The sequence below is a fragment of the Pleuronectes platessa genome, chromosome 11 (genome assembly GCF_947347685.1).
Source record: "Pleuronectes platessa chromosome 11, fPlePla1.1, whole genome shotgun sequence".
NCBI classification, from domain to species: domain Eukaryota; kingdom Metazoa; phylum Chordata; class Actinopteri; order Pleuronectiformes; family Pleuronectidae; genus Pleuronectes; species Pleuronectes platessa.
This window is the reverse complement of record NC_070636.1, coordinates 22098472-22114697: the sequence shown is the minus strand read 5'-3', so window position 1 is coordinate 22114697 and position 16226 is coordinate 22098472. Positions and strand designations below refer to the sequence as shown.

The 16226-nt window shown below is 39.7% G+C and overlaps 1 protein-coding gene across 1 annotated transcript in view; it reads right to left on the bottom strand.

Annotated features, from left to right (window-relative positions):
- sntg2 (syntrophin, gamma 2) overlaps window positions 1-16226 on the bottom strand; it is a 68006-nt gene that overhangs the window by 24297 nt on the left and 27483 nt on the right. The window contains exons 6-9 of the mRNA XM_053435022.1: window positions 14713-14754; window positions 13596-13683; window positions 12242-12330; window positions 1122-1246 (exon numbers count right to left, since the gene is read on the bottom strand). Coding sequence (XP_053290997.1) covers window positions 1122-1246; window positions 12242-12330; window positions 13596-13683; window positions 14713-14754 — 344 coding nt within the window. The remainder of the gene's footprint in view (window positions 1-1121; window positions 1247-12241; window positions 12331-13595; window positions 13684-14712; window positions 14755-16226) is intronic.

The following is a 16226-nucleotide window of genomic DNA, read 5'->3' as shown; positions in this document are numbered from 1 at the left end:
CATATGGCATACAAAGTATTTAAGTGTAGTCCATGAATTACAATGTGAAACCAAAACTAATGAGATCAAAGTGATGAATGTCTTCTTGTCAGACCTAATCAAAAGTTTGTCATTAGTTTACACCACACAAATTTAACTGAGCTGTGATCAGCCATGAAATGAACAAAAACTACAAAAAGATTCGTAACATCAATCCACAGTGACTGAGAAAAATAAATTAAGTGGTACGGACGCTGGCAGGCAGAATCCCGTATACACCCTGCATGCTTTTCACAATTTAGCTCAACATTGTATCATGAAAATAAAATCAGCTCATACAATGTGCTCTAGAATGTATTTTTCTGCCTGCGTCCACGATGTCCTCTGAAAGTTTCTGATGCTTTCAGCTTTTTGATTCTTTATTTTACCACCTTGGTTTGGATTTGTATATTGGAGAGACCGAAGTCAAGGCAGCTAGGGCAGAATTGAAGTTTTTTTCCCCCTGAGATATTGTGTAGAGCATGTAAGTGAATGCTAAACTGCCAATCAGTCTCCTGCTATGTCTCAGTACTACACTATGGCCGTTAACCTACAACCTTTTTGATGAGGCCAACTGGAGAGCTGTTTCCTTGTTTAAATTTCACTGCATGAGTCTCAAATAATAAAGGTTAAACTGTGTGTAAACCCTTAAATACACTCAACCAGTTATTGTGTATGCTATGAAATATAATCCTGGCAGAGCCCATGTTTGGTGTAATGAACGAATGTGATCGAGTCTTGTGTGTTAGCATATGCTACATGTTACGTTGATCACTACCAAATTCCAAAAAATACACATGTTTATTCTGTCTCACAATTTGGAGACAGAGAATGGTGATTGTATAGTGAACAACTGTTCAAATCAATAAAAAAGAAAATGCATGATAATCTAAAGCATTGAGACCCTGACCAGTGTTCTCACGGTCTCACCTCCTGAGCCAGTGCCTCACAGCTGTGGTGACCTTTTAAGCCGTTTATGTCTGTGCATAGATATTGGCATTAACATCCTCCTGCCTAAATTAGAAGTGCCTGCTAAGCCAACAACTGTGCTCAGTGAACTGTGCACCTCAGAGGTGAATTATATAATGCTGGATTACCCTTACCTTAATTTATCTGTGCCAGCTTTGTACCTGGAGACTCTGGCCATCAACAAGGCCAGCGAGACGGCATCCAACCAGCGCTTCTCATACTTTGGTTCATTAGCAGAGGGCGAAGGAGGTGATGGAGCCTGTGTGGAATACATGAACAATGTGATGAGCTTCCTGGGATTTAAGATCATTTAGTGGGACCACAGTGGGTCCGTTCACATGCACAATACTTTCTGAAACTCAGTTATATCAGATGGCAGACATTCGGTTGATCTGCAGGTTATGTAGGTATTGTTGTAAAAATGTCTGATTAATAGCGGATGGGTATGAGTGGGTGGCATCATACATCATTGATGTGTAAAATATGAATTATATTCTGTAAAATGTGAAAAAGAGAGTCTTGTGCATTACTGAAAGAGCGGAGCGCTGAGAGCAGGTGCTCATTCATCACAGCCAGGCGCATTATTGAGTTGAGACAGAATTCAACTTTTTGTAAATTACTACTCAATTACTATGATACAAATTGAGATATGTGAATATGTGCTATACAAATCAAATTTGATTGAAATTTGATTCATTGAATAAAAATTAGGGTCTCTCTCTGAGACTCACGCAATCAGCCCTCACCAAAAGGACACTACACTGTTTTGCGGTGCTCACTCTCCTTAACGGGAAGGATAAGGGAAGTTTAAAACAATCTCTGGTTGTTTGATGGTGAATCACGCAATAGATCTTAATCTCTCCCTGTTTCCAGATGCACCAGGCGCATCCTGTCTCCAAAATACCAAATGAACACAGTCACGATCCCTGCGCCATGGCACACGAAAATAGGTTCATGTGTTTTTATTGACTATTAATTGCAAACGTTTGCACCACAGTGTGTCATCAGAGTCAGTGCAGAAAGGGTGTGCCAAACTAAAGCTCATTATAGAGGATACATCAAGTGATTAAGTGAAATGTTTCATCTCTCATCAAGAGCCTTCCTCACTTCAGTTCCACAGGTCTTGTTAGTAAAGAACAGATTCATATCTCTTCGTCCATGGGTTATTTATCAGGCTACTACGACTTAATAAGTTGCACAATATTATTTTCTCCAAATGTGACCAGATTGGCTCCATAATTATGCAAATGCCTGTTACCATTAAACAATTTCTAGAAAAATATGGAATTGGAGAAAATATTTACTTCGGGTGATTGATGGGCGGGTGAGTCAAACATACGTGCGGATTTGATGTCGTCAGATCCGCCCATCTCTAGCGGGTAAACAACAAAATGCTATATATATGCTCACTGACTCACTGTCTGTTCAATGTTTTCTGACCTGACATTAGAACATTACAAACAGCAGAACTTGTGTTTTAGGCTGGAACGCAACCGCGGGTGCACACACTTATGTCTGTGACACCATTGGTCACAGGGCCGAGTGTTGGCGTTTTCCAATTGGCCGTTGCTCTTTCAAAGTGATTTGGCACAAACATTTACTATTGCATAATCAGAGAGTGCGACTCATTGCTGTAGGAAGCCCTGATCCTCTCAGATGCGCCATACTGTGTTTGACGAATTCTAACTTCCTGCTGAGAGCTGCATCTCTGTCACTGGAACATACACAGCTAGAGCAGGAACCACAGTTTTCTGCCCAGTTGGCACCAGCTGAAAACGCTGCCAGTAGCGCACCAGGAGAGGCGCTCTGCTGAGAAGTAGGATTTTATAACTGAGCTACGACCAAGACGCCAACATCCCACTCTTCAATTATCCACTGAAATAAACAGTCAAGCTATACGACTTTTAAATACTCAATACCAGCTTATCGAGTTTTTGGAATCTTTGGAGGCCGCTTCAAAAATCTCAATGGAGACCACTGTGTGTTTCATTTGTTAAAGGAGCAGATACAGAGAAGCAGTTAAACTACTTTTTTTTACTGAGTGTTTTATAGTTACTTATATACTATATTCTATAGTTGCTTGGATGCCAGTCAGCTCCGAATTTGACCAAAGTATTTCAGGGCATTTTAGACTAAAACAAGCAATCTAAAGACATTTGGGGCTTTCCACAAATTTGTACATCTTTTGTACTAGGCCATTAATTAAAAATATATTTCTAGATCATGAAAATGTATCAGTTAAAGTCATGATTTAAGCGGGAGGACAACCAGCAGTCAAGCCGCACAGCAAGCTGAAGCAAACAGCTTTTCTTTGTCTTCAAAGAAGAAGCTAGAATTAGTTTTTGCTCGTTTATTTGACACCGTCTTAGCTGTCACCAGTGAAGCGGCTCTTCCTTCTCTAACCACAGCTACTTCACTGAATACAGATAAGCAGTCCCATCTTTACAAGACAGAGCGTAACACTCAAAGGAAAACATGAATAGATGTTTAAACATAAAAAGTTAATAGATGTTACCAATAATAGATAGCAGTACAGTCAGCGAGACTTCACAGCATACAGATTCATCCAACTGACAAGGCTGCACCTTCACCCTTCACACACACACAAGTGGGTCCAGAGAATGGAGCTAAAGTGGATAAAAACCGACCTGCCTCTTGACTTTCATTAATGACAGAATGAAACTGGGTCTGATACGATCTCAGCTTTAAGTGCTGTTGAGTTATGAAGTCATATTTGGGGAAAATACACTCTCTGTTTCAACTGATGGATCACATTCATGCTTGGCGGCAGTGAGTCTCTGTGAGCTCGTTCTAATGGAGTTTTGAAAACAGTGCAGCAGAATGAGACTGACTGAGGAAAAAACACAAGTGCATTTGGGTTATGTATAGGCACTAAATCACTAATGAACGTCAGTAAAGTCTCAGATTGCAGCTTAAAGATGTTCATAACAATAACAGTGATAACAATAATAGTGTTAATGTTGCATGGGAACAGGTTGTGTTTTTGAAAGCTGTACATTCTGATGGTGGCAACGCACATGGCAGAAGGTGAGAATTCATGTTACTATTGAGCAATTCACCATCAGTTTTCTTTTTTGACAAAAGCCTGAGGGCTTCACATGGCTGTAAAAAAAATGAAATAGATTCATGGCGGACTCCTTTTTAAAAGCGAGGACATCCTTTACAAAGAAGAAACTGTTTTCAAGGAAACAAAAATGGCAAAATTGCTTTAATAGTGTTGCAAATGTTTAATTCATTTTCACATGGTTTAATTTGCCTCACCAAATGTTTTTTCTGCAAAGTGCAATTCTACCACAGTTCCTCCTTTAAGGATTTGAGAGAATAGCCTAAGCAGCCCGCAGTCTGGGTCTAGACAGTGGACTGCAGCAAAGAGCTGACAACAAAACCGCAGCAGCTAATAACCTTTAAAAACTGTGAAATGTGTTGATGTGGAAATCAGCTGTTTGACAACAAACAAAACAATAGCCCCAGAGAGAGAGAGAGAGAGAGAGAGAGAGAGAGAGAGAGAGAGAGAGAGAGAGAGAGAGAGAGAGAGATCTCAAATTAGCTTAGAGATGTTATTACACAGAAGGAAAGCTTGATGAGCAAATACTTCTATACTGCTATAAGATTTTTCCTATAATCTATGAGGAATAAATATGCAGCATCGAGAACATAAATCATGTGATGGAGCACACAGATAATACTATCTACCAATTTAGTATAATAAGACTCAGAGCTTCTTGAGCTTTTTAGGCCAAGTTAGGTTGCAGTATTCGACTTTCAGTAGGTGAAGTGGATTATAAAGGTCATGTCTTTGGTTCATCATGTAACAGCAAAGCATTGTTGAGGAACTTTTGACCATCCTCACACATTACTATACCACTATATATTATGTTATGTTCCACCTTCTGGTCTCAGCTGCTGCCTGAGTTCTCCTTTCACCAGCATTTAGAAAACTTCCAGAACAGATTGAACCTGTTTAAAAAACTTGCAGTAAGCGGACCAAAGTGCAGGTTCGGCCATAGCAGAATAATTACTTCCTGTATGTCAATTGCTACACTGAGCAATTGACTTATGTTATATGGATACAAGGTGAAGCATGCAAGCTCCACCATTTGAGTTCATGCACTAAGATCCTTTGGACATTCATGTATCTAGACTTTCCAGTAGAAAATCTGCAGAAAGTCTGGAGGATCCAATGTGAGAACACAGCAGGAGATCTTCAACAGGATTATCTGTAAACTGCCTCTGCATGTTGCATTACCCCTAACACCTCTGCAGATGTATGTGTTGTAAGCACATATGAATGGAGAATCTCCTACTGCGTTGTGCCAGTGTGAAAGGAGACCTGTTGAGAAAGTGCGGACCAAATTCTCTAAAGGTTCTGTCTGAGAACGGCTCGACAGAGTAGTTTTAGTTTTGCTTGCGGAAAACTGAAAACATACTACTCTCCAATGAAGCAATAATGCAAATCACCAAGGAATTGGGGGGGGGGGGATATTGTATCATGAAAAAAATTGGCAAGACAAATACAGTATAGTAACCAAATGCATATGGTATAGTAACCTGTGTGCAACGTGAGAGCAGGTTAGGAATAGCCCCTTCAATGATTTTGAAGATTATACACAAGTGGAATCTGGGTTTGCCAGCAAGAACTTGTGTTTGGACTAGCAAGGGAGATTTAAAAAATCAATCAATAATCCCTTAGAGTTTGCGAATCAAGGTTAGGTCTTTGCAGTAAAGGAGAAACCACAGCTATTTCAAAAGCAGTGATTGTAAAAGTCAGAGATTTTCTTTGGATGAACCTGAGAAGAGGGCATCCTTGCAGATTTAATAGATTTTTGTGGGGTCGGATCATCAATGGTGCACATTTGGTTGGTTTAGAACTTGTAACAAGATTGTAACAGTGCAGAGGAGGATTTTTAACTGTGATTAATTTGAGACTGATAAAGAATGTTTTCTGGCGCCAACAAGAACCCTACGAAACATTCTAAAGGTCTGTTAACATTACATATTATCTAATGGGTAACAAGCTTGGGGTTCAAATAACTAAAGATTTAGCTTCAGCAAACAGTGGAAAGATTAGAGACAAATAATCAGGTGTAGCCCTGTTAATGTTATAGACACAATTCAGTTAGGGTAGGAAGAGGGCAGGGTAGTGCAAAGCAGCTAAGCATATTACTAGAGTATTAAAATGGCCTTTGGGTGGAAGGTAGTCAAGAGTGAACAGCAGAGGAAAAACTGCATACCTTTGCAAATTGAGTTGCAAATCATTGATTAACTCTGTCAGAGCGCACCAGTAATTAATACCTTTCTTACGAAATTATAATCTTTTGGTCCATTTATGTCTATCCAGAACAAAATGTTTTAGTTAACTCTCAAGTGGAGCTCTGGCGAGAGTGGGCGAGGTGGCAGGGAATAGAAAACAATCAGGCTGTCAGAGTGGATTACACGGACAAAGCACCTGCCTCCACAGAAGAGCAGGGAAACAGGAACTAAAGCCACAGTGTTGTTCTTCACATCAGTGATAATGGATTTCAGAGATGAGCATAATTATTTGAAAGTATCTAAATAAATGAATGAGGTAGATGGTCCAGGCCTGCAGTGAAAAGACAAAATTCTGTAAAATGAATTTAATGAGAGCAAAGAAGCTCCTTGAATTTTAATCATTTACAGGAAAGATTAATGTAAATATGGGTTAGGGGGAAATTATTTGCTCAACCATGTACTTTTGTCAACTTTGACAATCTCTCATAATTAGGGATGAAATAGTATGAGAAAACACTACTCGTTTTTCTGAGACTGAAACTATTCTTATCAGCTTGACATGAACACATGACATATGAAGACAAGTGTGTCGATCATCAGGAGGGTCTGGAGAAATACTACAGCTCCCCACCGCCGGCAACAGGGATGCCCACATTGCTTACTGATGTAATTGACATCGGGTCATGCAAACAGTACTATGCATCCCTTTGGTTTCAAATGTGTCCTGTGCATCACTTGGTGCTTCCTCAGGTTTTCCGTGTTCCGAACTCAGAATTACACAGAATATTTATTCATTTGCTGCATGTTGCAGTATCGGCCACCATTCACAGGAAATACAGCCATACTTTCGACCGCTAAGCTTGCAGCATCTTGTTGTCGTGTCGACTCGTGTATGAGGTAGCCACTAGCTAACCCTAGGCTAACGTTACATGCAGCCAGAGACATGTAGAGTGTGTTGCCACTAGTTAAATGCCATGGGCACGTGCACTGATGTTTATGTTGCCTGTAAGCAGGGCAACTATAGCTTATGCATCCAAATAAGACTCTGAAACTTGCATTATGATTCGTGACAGTAGGTACCGACTGAAGAGGAACCGATGCCTGATTGGCTGAACGAATTTCGGTACCCACCCCTCGCCAAAAGAAGCCCAATGTTTCTCCTTGTCTACCTCTTCTTTATCCATTCTGAGGAATAGTTGTAGTGCAGGCAAAGTTCAAGTGACTCTAACAGGTTAAACTGGAAAAATTTAGATACATTAGCTCACAGTGTAATTATGTGATAGATTACAGGGTCAGGTTCTGGGTATTATTCCGTCACAGGCTATAAAACTTTCAACATCACCCAATCATAAAAGTAATATTGGTATTAATTACTTCCATGAAGGGCTAAGGATTTCTTTATCCCTGAAGCTGTCATCCATGTTTCTCTTCTTTTTCCAGAGCGCATTTTGACATGAACTCAGCTGGCCTTGCAGTATACAGTCATTTAACAGACAGGTACTGAGAGCAATATATAGCTCAAACAAGCAAAGTCTTTCCCGTCAAGAAAATGGTAGCATATTGCACCTCAGCCCACCAGGTCCCTTGTGGCTACACTGCATTTGGGCTCTGGAGTCAGTGGAGAAATTGCTGTTTTTCACTGTCTAGCATTCCTCTTCACGTAGGATGGTTGACCATTAATGAACAATGGTGAGTTTAGAAAAAAAAAAAGAGCAGACTTTGGGTCAACAAAAATAGGTAAAAACACTGCATTTGCATTAATGCTTGTATATCTTCTTATAATGCCGATTTGGCGAAACAGCTGATTCACACATTCAGCAGACAGAGCAACATTAACATTTGTGTGGGCGAAAGATTTTCGGAACAGGACAAATCTAAGTCCAACGTTCACACTAGTTGTTTAAGTGTCAGAATTATGTTTGGTTCATTGGTACTACCGTTTTTGCTAGCTAACCGCTAACTATCGAGCTATCGGTGGGCCTGTATTGCACAGTGATGTTAATCAGCACTGATGTAAACAATGGCAATTAGAGCGGCCAAGGTGAATGATAAGTCTTAATGAGTTTGTTGGAACAATCCTTTTCTTCTGTCAGGTTACACATAATAAATGTTTTCGTATGGTGCTTACTTCCCTAAAACAGGCAATGTCTTTCTTTGCTTTGCTATACTTTTCTGCAAATCTCTATCTGGAGGCTTCTCATCATTATACTATGAGGTTCAAAGTGAATGCAATCTCATTCTACACTGGAAAAAACAACAACATTGACACGTCTAGATACTCTCTCAGAACAAAGGCAACCATCCACATGATAGTGCCTAATTGTGTAAAGAGAATCTCACTTGAGCTGAGTAAAAACTAGAGTGAGACCAGTACTTGCCATTTGTGCTTTTCACTCCTTCAAAACTTATTTCTGAGGTCAGGAAACTGCCTGGCTAATTGTGTTTGTCAGCCATGTCATTTGTAATGACAGAATTGAATGTAATCTGTGCTAGAGCGAGCTGACCTGTTATGTCACACTAAGTCATTTTTTCTGCCTAGGTAGGCATTTGTCAAGGTCTGTTTTCTGTTCTTAGATAGAGCATGTGCACAATACATACAGAGAAGAGAAGTGTCTTCTGCTCCTGCTAGAGATTCAAATGATAACCCTGTAAATCTAGATTATCTATGATAGGTTAAAGTGGGCCAACTGCTGTCCTTCATGCATTCTCTGAATAATTCATGTAAGATGATGAACCATAGATTCAGTCTTTAGGGCTTCTCTTTTTATTATAGATTGCCATATTAATATGCAATTTCTGAATCCTCACTAATAAAATGGGGACATTTTGGCTTCGGGGAAATGATTATTGCTCCTCATTATGCTCAGTAGGTAACATTTAAAATCAAGTCCAATTTGCTTGATATTTCGGCAGCATTAGTGACACAGCTGTGATTTCGCAATCACAGATATCCGTTTGGTCATTGTGAGCTTAACCTGTGAAGGATATGTACTTTGTTTCGGAAGCCAGTGCTGAATTTGTTAGGTTGATGACCCTACTGTCACATATCTAGATTTGTGGGATAACTCGGAACCATAAGAATAGCTCTGACCTTTCATTCAGGTATTTTTGTGACTGCTACAGTGTGCAGAGATCCCACAAGATCCTGCAGCTGTACACGCCATATCATATCAACTTCAATACTCAATAGAGCATTTAACAATTTTTTTTCGTTGTTCTTCATTGTATGATCAAAGCTGTGCCATCTTCTGCATTTCAAGGATAATCATTTACTTAAAAGAGGGTGAGATGGTTAAAATCAATGAAAAGCACCATGTCCCACTCAGACTTAGACATTACCCCTACGACAAAGGGGCTCATACTTGCCAATACTCTCTGCACCACTGTAGCTAACATAATAGTTTACTTCCATTGCCCTCTGACCAAATGTATTTACCATCAGTGAAGGGTGGAAGAACCACAGGGAGAGTTTGTTTGAGATAAGTTTAATTCTCCTCCCTCAGCCGGGGGACCTGTTTCGCAGCAGTGAGCTATCAGGGTTCGGAGCCATATTTTTGACAGACAAACACAGTCACGGCATATATGCATAGAGGACGTTATGGATTACTGCACATTTATTAACATGTCAAAGTCAAAGCAGATTTGTATGAGCCAGAGTCCACATAGAGAGACGGAGGCTCAGGCTGCTGCTGATAGTGCTGCTGCCTGACTAGTGATTAGTCCCGCTGAGCTAACTGGAATGAAAAACACAGAGTCTGAATAGAGTTTGATTGGTAGTATTTGTGTTCTTACTACACTCTACTACTACTGAGTGGAATTTGTTCACTATTCTCTATTCAGAAGGGTTCACTGTAAATACAATAACTAAATGAATTTCATTGTTAAAAATCTAAATAATATCCAACTAAGAACAAGAAGAATGGGTCAAGTTTTCTGTATTGAAAGGCCTCTTAAGCAGCAAAATATGTAAACTATTTAAAATGTAAAGAAAAAAACACAAAGTACATAAATATTACATGTTTCCATAAAAAGCTTAAATATTTTAGTAATTACTTAACATTAACTATTTCACTCACAACACCTATGATGTCTCAATGTGCATATTCATTTTGTTTATATTCTGTTTTCAAATGTAGAAATAGAAAATAAAACAATGTGGTCGAATTAAAACTGTCATGTAAATGGTCTGTATTTATAAAGCACTTTACCAGTCTTAATGTTCACTCAAAGCACTTTAAAGTACAGTTTTTGTCATTCACCCTTTCATCATCTTACACATTCATAAAGGGAATCAAGGAACCTATGATAAGCACGTTATCTATGAGAAATTTTGGGGTTCAATATCTGGCTCAGGGATCGAACCGCCGACCTTCTGGTTAGCCACAGCCACCCCATCATCAGCCCCAGACACTGTCCTCACTTTAAAGCTACAGAGCACGCACTCTGTGATGCTCCACAAAACCCCAGGTATTTCCAGGATGTAGGAATTACCAGGGGTGAGCTTGTGAAGTAGCAACACAACATGTCGAATATGAAACTGCAGAGTTAGTGGCAGATGCAGTTCGAGACTCCGTCCTCTTCCAACCGCTGCATCAAGCTCAGCCAAACCAGATGATATGATTCAAATCCTCCTCCAACTCCTGCCAAAACAGCAAACAAGTTAACAAGCTAACGGACTAAAGATAATGGACCGTTAATGGAACAAACCACTGGACTTGATGCATCAAGGAGACCAGAAGGTGGAACAATATACAAACGCTGACAGAGTAACATGACCAATTGTCAGCCCCAAGTCTGAAGATTTCTGCCATAGCATCTCCATTTATCTCCCTCTACTTATGTCAACCCATTCTAACAGCACATCCATGAATAGCTAGAATGGCTGTCACTCTCTATGTTACATGAAGGTGTTCGCATCCTATTGGACAGTTAAGTCTAAAGTATTCATTCCTACATCACATTGTGTCCTTACGTCTTGCCACTGGTGAAATACGCAAAAGAGTTGAAGTTGGTGAGCGTTGAAGTTGGTGTCTCTCTGTCTGGCACATCTGAGATAGATATGAAAGTCCCTCAACTTAGACACTACAATGTACTGTTTATCCAAAAATTTAGATTTCAATATTTTGGCCCGAGGTGCTTGTTATTGTATTAATAAACGTATTCATACACAAAAAAAGCCTATTTTGATCCCCACTTAATAATGAACATATGCACCCCAAGCTATAATAATCTCAAATATTTATTTTATTTTACTTGTACTTACTACTCCATACTTCCGCTCTTATACATTTCAGAGTGAATTATTGTATTTTCTACTCCATTACGTTTAATGGACAGCTTTAGTTAATTTAAAATGAAGATTTTAAACGGTGAATAATATAACAAATATTTAAAACATCTATTTAAGGAGAAAACTAGCAGTTTAGAAAATTGGTCGCTTCTATTAGAGAAATCTAGTTATTTCAAATGCTTTAATGATCCAGTATCTCACCACGAATCAGAGAAGCAAGCTCACAATATATCTAATGTCCCTGTGTATAAAACTCTTTATAAGGTATTTTACTTCAGCTCAACATGCTGCATTCACAGCATGTTGTTTAATGATGTCCTAGAACTAAATAAAATGATATAATAACTGGTCAACAGCCTTTTTCACACACGAGTGTCAGTGAACATGCAAACATTTGGGTCCAGTCTATGCCTGGAGTTTTACTTCACATTTAAACGCAGCAGGAGATTCTCTGCTCAGACGTGTTCACAACAACAACAATACATGCCAAGCTGCTCACTCACTGAAGCCCAACCCAGGCGACGCCCATGTTGTGACCAAATACCAATGAACATCACTCCTGATAGTAAAAGCAGAGCTTGGCTTGGCTTGCTGAAATTGTATATGGATGCCAGTTCCTAAACCAAATAACTCAAGGTACCAAACACGATGCAACCAACATCAAATATGAAACATCAAATCAATCTTTCTTACCGTGTTGTTTCCGTTTCCATTTAAATGTAAACCGCTGTCAAAGAGGGGAGAAGATACTCTGCTGTGATCCGTGGACGGCCCAGGAGAACCTGAGAAAGAAAGGAGAATGATTCATGTTCTTAACAAAAAGCCTACGGAAGAATAACTGTTAAAATATTTAGTACTGCTTCAATTTGGATCTGTGATCCTATTCTTACAGAAACAAAGACAGTAAGTCAATAATTTCACCTACACCTCAAACACTGGGGTTCAGCTGATAGTCTTCAGGGTTATTATTGACTGTATTCTGCTGCTCTGCCTTCAAGCCGAGTAGTGCTGATGTATGTGTGAATGGTGCAGAGCATCCAAAAGAGAAAAAAAATCTTTTTTGATGTGATACTGGCTTGGCGTCAAGGGGACTTGCTTTCTGATTCGGTCACACTCAGATAAGTGTGGCATACTGCTCCTGGCCTCTCCTGCTCGTCATTTGTGCCATTGTACACAGTTTAAAAAATGTCTTAAGAGTGAATACGACTTGAACCTTTTCTCCCTCAGTCAACGAAACATAATTCAGCGGCCAAAAGACCCGACAGCAAAGCACGAGCACTGATGCTTTCCTTTTAACTTTCCAACAAGATGTGTGGGCGAAATCTCTCTCAGCTCTCACTTTAAGGAGAATGTGCTTATCAACCCAAGCTAATGATTTGTTTTGTCCAAACAAGACAACCCAAATCATTCAGTAACAGAATGTCCCCAGTTTCAACTAATAGCTACAAAGATGATGAATGTATAAGACATTACAATCAATACCCAAACAAAGAAGTAAAGCTTTTTTTGTTGTGAAAATTCGTAATATGTAATTTAATAGCTACAAATTAAAAAATTATAAACTGAAGATTGCAACATGAAGTCTGAAGCTATTTTAGCGAAAGAACTACGTATTCCTCCACTGCAGTAACAAGTAAAGGTGTCCTACTTACTTTAATACAATCAAATCTCCAAATTGTCCAGGTATTTCTATTTTTCTCCTTCCAACCTCTTCAATTTCTCACCTCCCTCCCCTGCATACAATCATTTCTCAACTTTTATCGGCTCAACATGAAGAATTTCCGTCTCTGTTTAGATTTTCTTTAAGCCGCTGAGCTAAGTACAGGAGCAGGAGGCTGCAGCTCTGACATTCCTGCTCATATAAGGCTACTGAGCATGTCAATTTATAACTTTGAAATAAACACTCATCTACTTAACAGCTTAGGAGCATAAATTGGAATCTCCTAGCAAAGCTTATTCATCAGGTGTATTCTTAAAAAGAGTTTATTGCTTTATTCATAACAATTTAAATGTAAAACAAAAAACATCAAAACAACCAAACTCTTACCGAGAGGCAGCTTTAGAAATGATGGCACTTCTCGCAGATAGCGAACAGTGATGGTGACCTCATCTCCTGCAGTACGCAGGAGGTGAACCTGACAGCAGGAGAGAGAGACTGTGAGTGATGCACTGAGATAAAATGTAATCTCATAAATGAAACAAGCCACACTGATGTCAAGCTGGTCGCCGCCACAAAATGTAACCGGAGATGAGTGAAGAATATGTAATCTGGAGTTGAAGCCTGCTTCACTTATATCATCAAAGTTGGAAGCTGAAGGCAGGCGTCACTCTCATGCGAGGGTCGCAGCAAAGTGACAGCCGACAAAACACAAAGTAATTAAGCTCTGATTATCTGATGTCCGAGTGATGCAGAAAAGTTAGTCTCAAAGAGGCGTTCATGTACAGCTGGGTTTAAAGAAAGACATACTAAATGTGTCTTCCAAGAATCCTTGAAGAAAGAGAGAAAATAAAATGGGGAATTGAACGAAACAACTTTCGGTCATTTCTACACTCCCTAATCACAGCACATCTGCACATGGTCTCCAACCATGTGTGTTAGCTGTTGTGACTTGTGCCTGAGCGTCTGTCAGAGCTGAGAGTGTGACAGCCTGCCATTAAAAGCTCTGGATTGTGTTCTGAACAAAAACTACTCATTATGTGTTATGTATTTTGACACTCTGAAAGAGAATATAGTGAACAGCTGTTTGGGTCTGCACGAGGAGACAGAGATGACAGACATGGGAGGGGAGTGTGTGTGTGTGTGTGTTTGTGTGTGTGGTGGGGCTACAGAAAACAAAAGGGAAACATTTCACAAGGCGAGGGAGCTAAATTCGAGAAAAACTGAGCTGCAATAAATCAGTCCATGTGTAAAAAATTCAGCTGAATATGCTCACTCTCGATACTTGTGCATCTTTTGATAGTGATCAACTCTTTTTCAATCTTTTCAATTTGTCACAGAGTAAACCAAGAGAAAAACAGCGTCCTGCCAAGATGACAACTCATATTGTTGAGGTGCACCTCAGAGTCGAGAAATTCAGGGATTAGGTGTTGAACCAAGCTGAAGGATGGAGCAACACTATAGACAGATGAAGCTGGGTATTTACTATTGATGCAAATATACTCACAACTTCCTCATGGGTGCAGTGTTCTACATTTATGCCATTGACCTAAGGAAAGCATAAAGAGAGGAAATGCAGGTAAGTACTTTTCTAGTGGAGAAAGTGTGTAATTTTGCAGCTCTATTGCAAGAATGGCCCTTCTTGGGTATGAGCAGGAACCCCTGGTGCCCCTTATCAGAGTCAGAGGGTCATTAGTTCGCTCGATTGTATAATGGATGGATTGGGGTGACCCTTGTTAACCTTTATAAAAAGCCAATCAAACAACAACTCAAAGATACACATGAGCTAAGCGAGATGCAAAGCACCCGAAAGCAAAGCAAAAGCAGACACAAGGAAATGCAGCACTGCCATAAATAGATGCAAAACAACAGCAGTCACAAAACAACCAAGAAGAAACAGAAACTAACACAAAGAGATGAAAAAGGGTTGAAAAGAGGCCATGGCCATGCACATTGAGACACAACGACAATACTAAATGTTCGCAAAACAGGTGAAAAACCATGAAAACCCATTCAATGACCTCTAAGGCTTAAATCAGACCTGGCATTGGAGAAGTGGTCAGCGTTAAGTCATCTGTTAAAACCTAACTTTAAAATGTGTCCTGAACAGGGAAGGGAATCCCGACTACTCCCTTGCCCGCTCTATATGCAAATAGCAAATTATGAGTTAACAGATGTGTATAATGTCCCTGTGTTTGGTTGTCGTCACAATCGAGCGGTAGAGAGAGAGAGAAAGGAATCAGGAGGGTCTGAATGAATGTCAGCGTTATGCTGTGAAAAAGATTTGACCAATTTAAGAACAGTATTAATCCCTATGCGGTGATGATGGCGATGATATTGTGGCGGAGGCAAAAAATGTATCAATGTATGGATACAGAATAGAGTGAATTAATTTTGAAACTGGGTCAGAGGACATCACTGCTGGGTAGGTGGTCCATCATAATGTGGCCCAGGACACATTTGGATTACCACAGCAAAAGAATGTGGACACGTGTCCCAGACCAGTTCTGAGTGTGGTTTGTGATGATCAGATCTCAGGAAACACCTCAGCCCTGTACTGAGTGCAGACCACTTGTGATCTGATCAGTCAGGACAGACGTTAATACCAGGTCTTGAACGGGGTATAACAGAAGAAAAACAAACACAGAGATTCCATGCAAAAACATGGAGATTCACAATGATCACAGAGTATGTGTATCTAGACTCTGAGTGTTTTATTCCTATTACATCTGTCGTGTGGCCCATGTCTCATAATTCATCCTTATATTCCCTTTTAAAATATTTAAAGTGGTTTATTTGGCATTCAGTAAAATAAAGCTATTTTTAAGGAGTAATTTATGTTGTTATCACAGAGAACCAGGGCATTGAGTTTGAGTCCAAAAATACTTCTTATATCCTAATGTAATTCATAAGAAATTCCAGTGTGATTGTTAATATTAATAATGCTTGGCAGTCCAATGAGTCTGCTTGATATTCTAGATAAACAGCAGAGCCAATAAACCTGCCAGGTGGACTCAACAT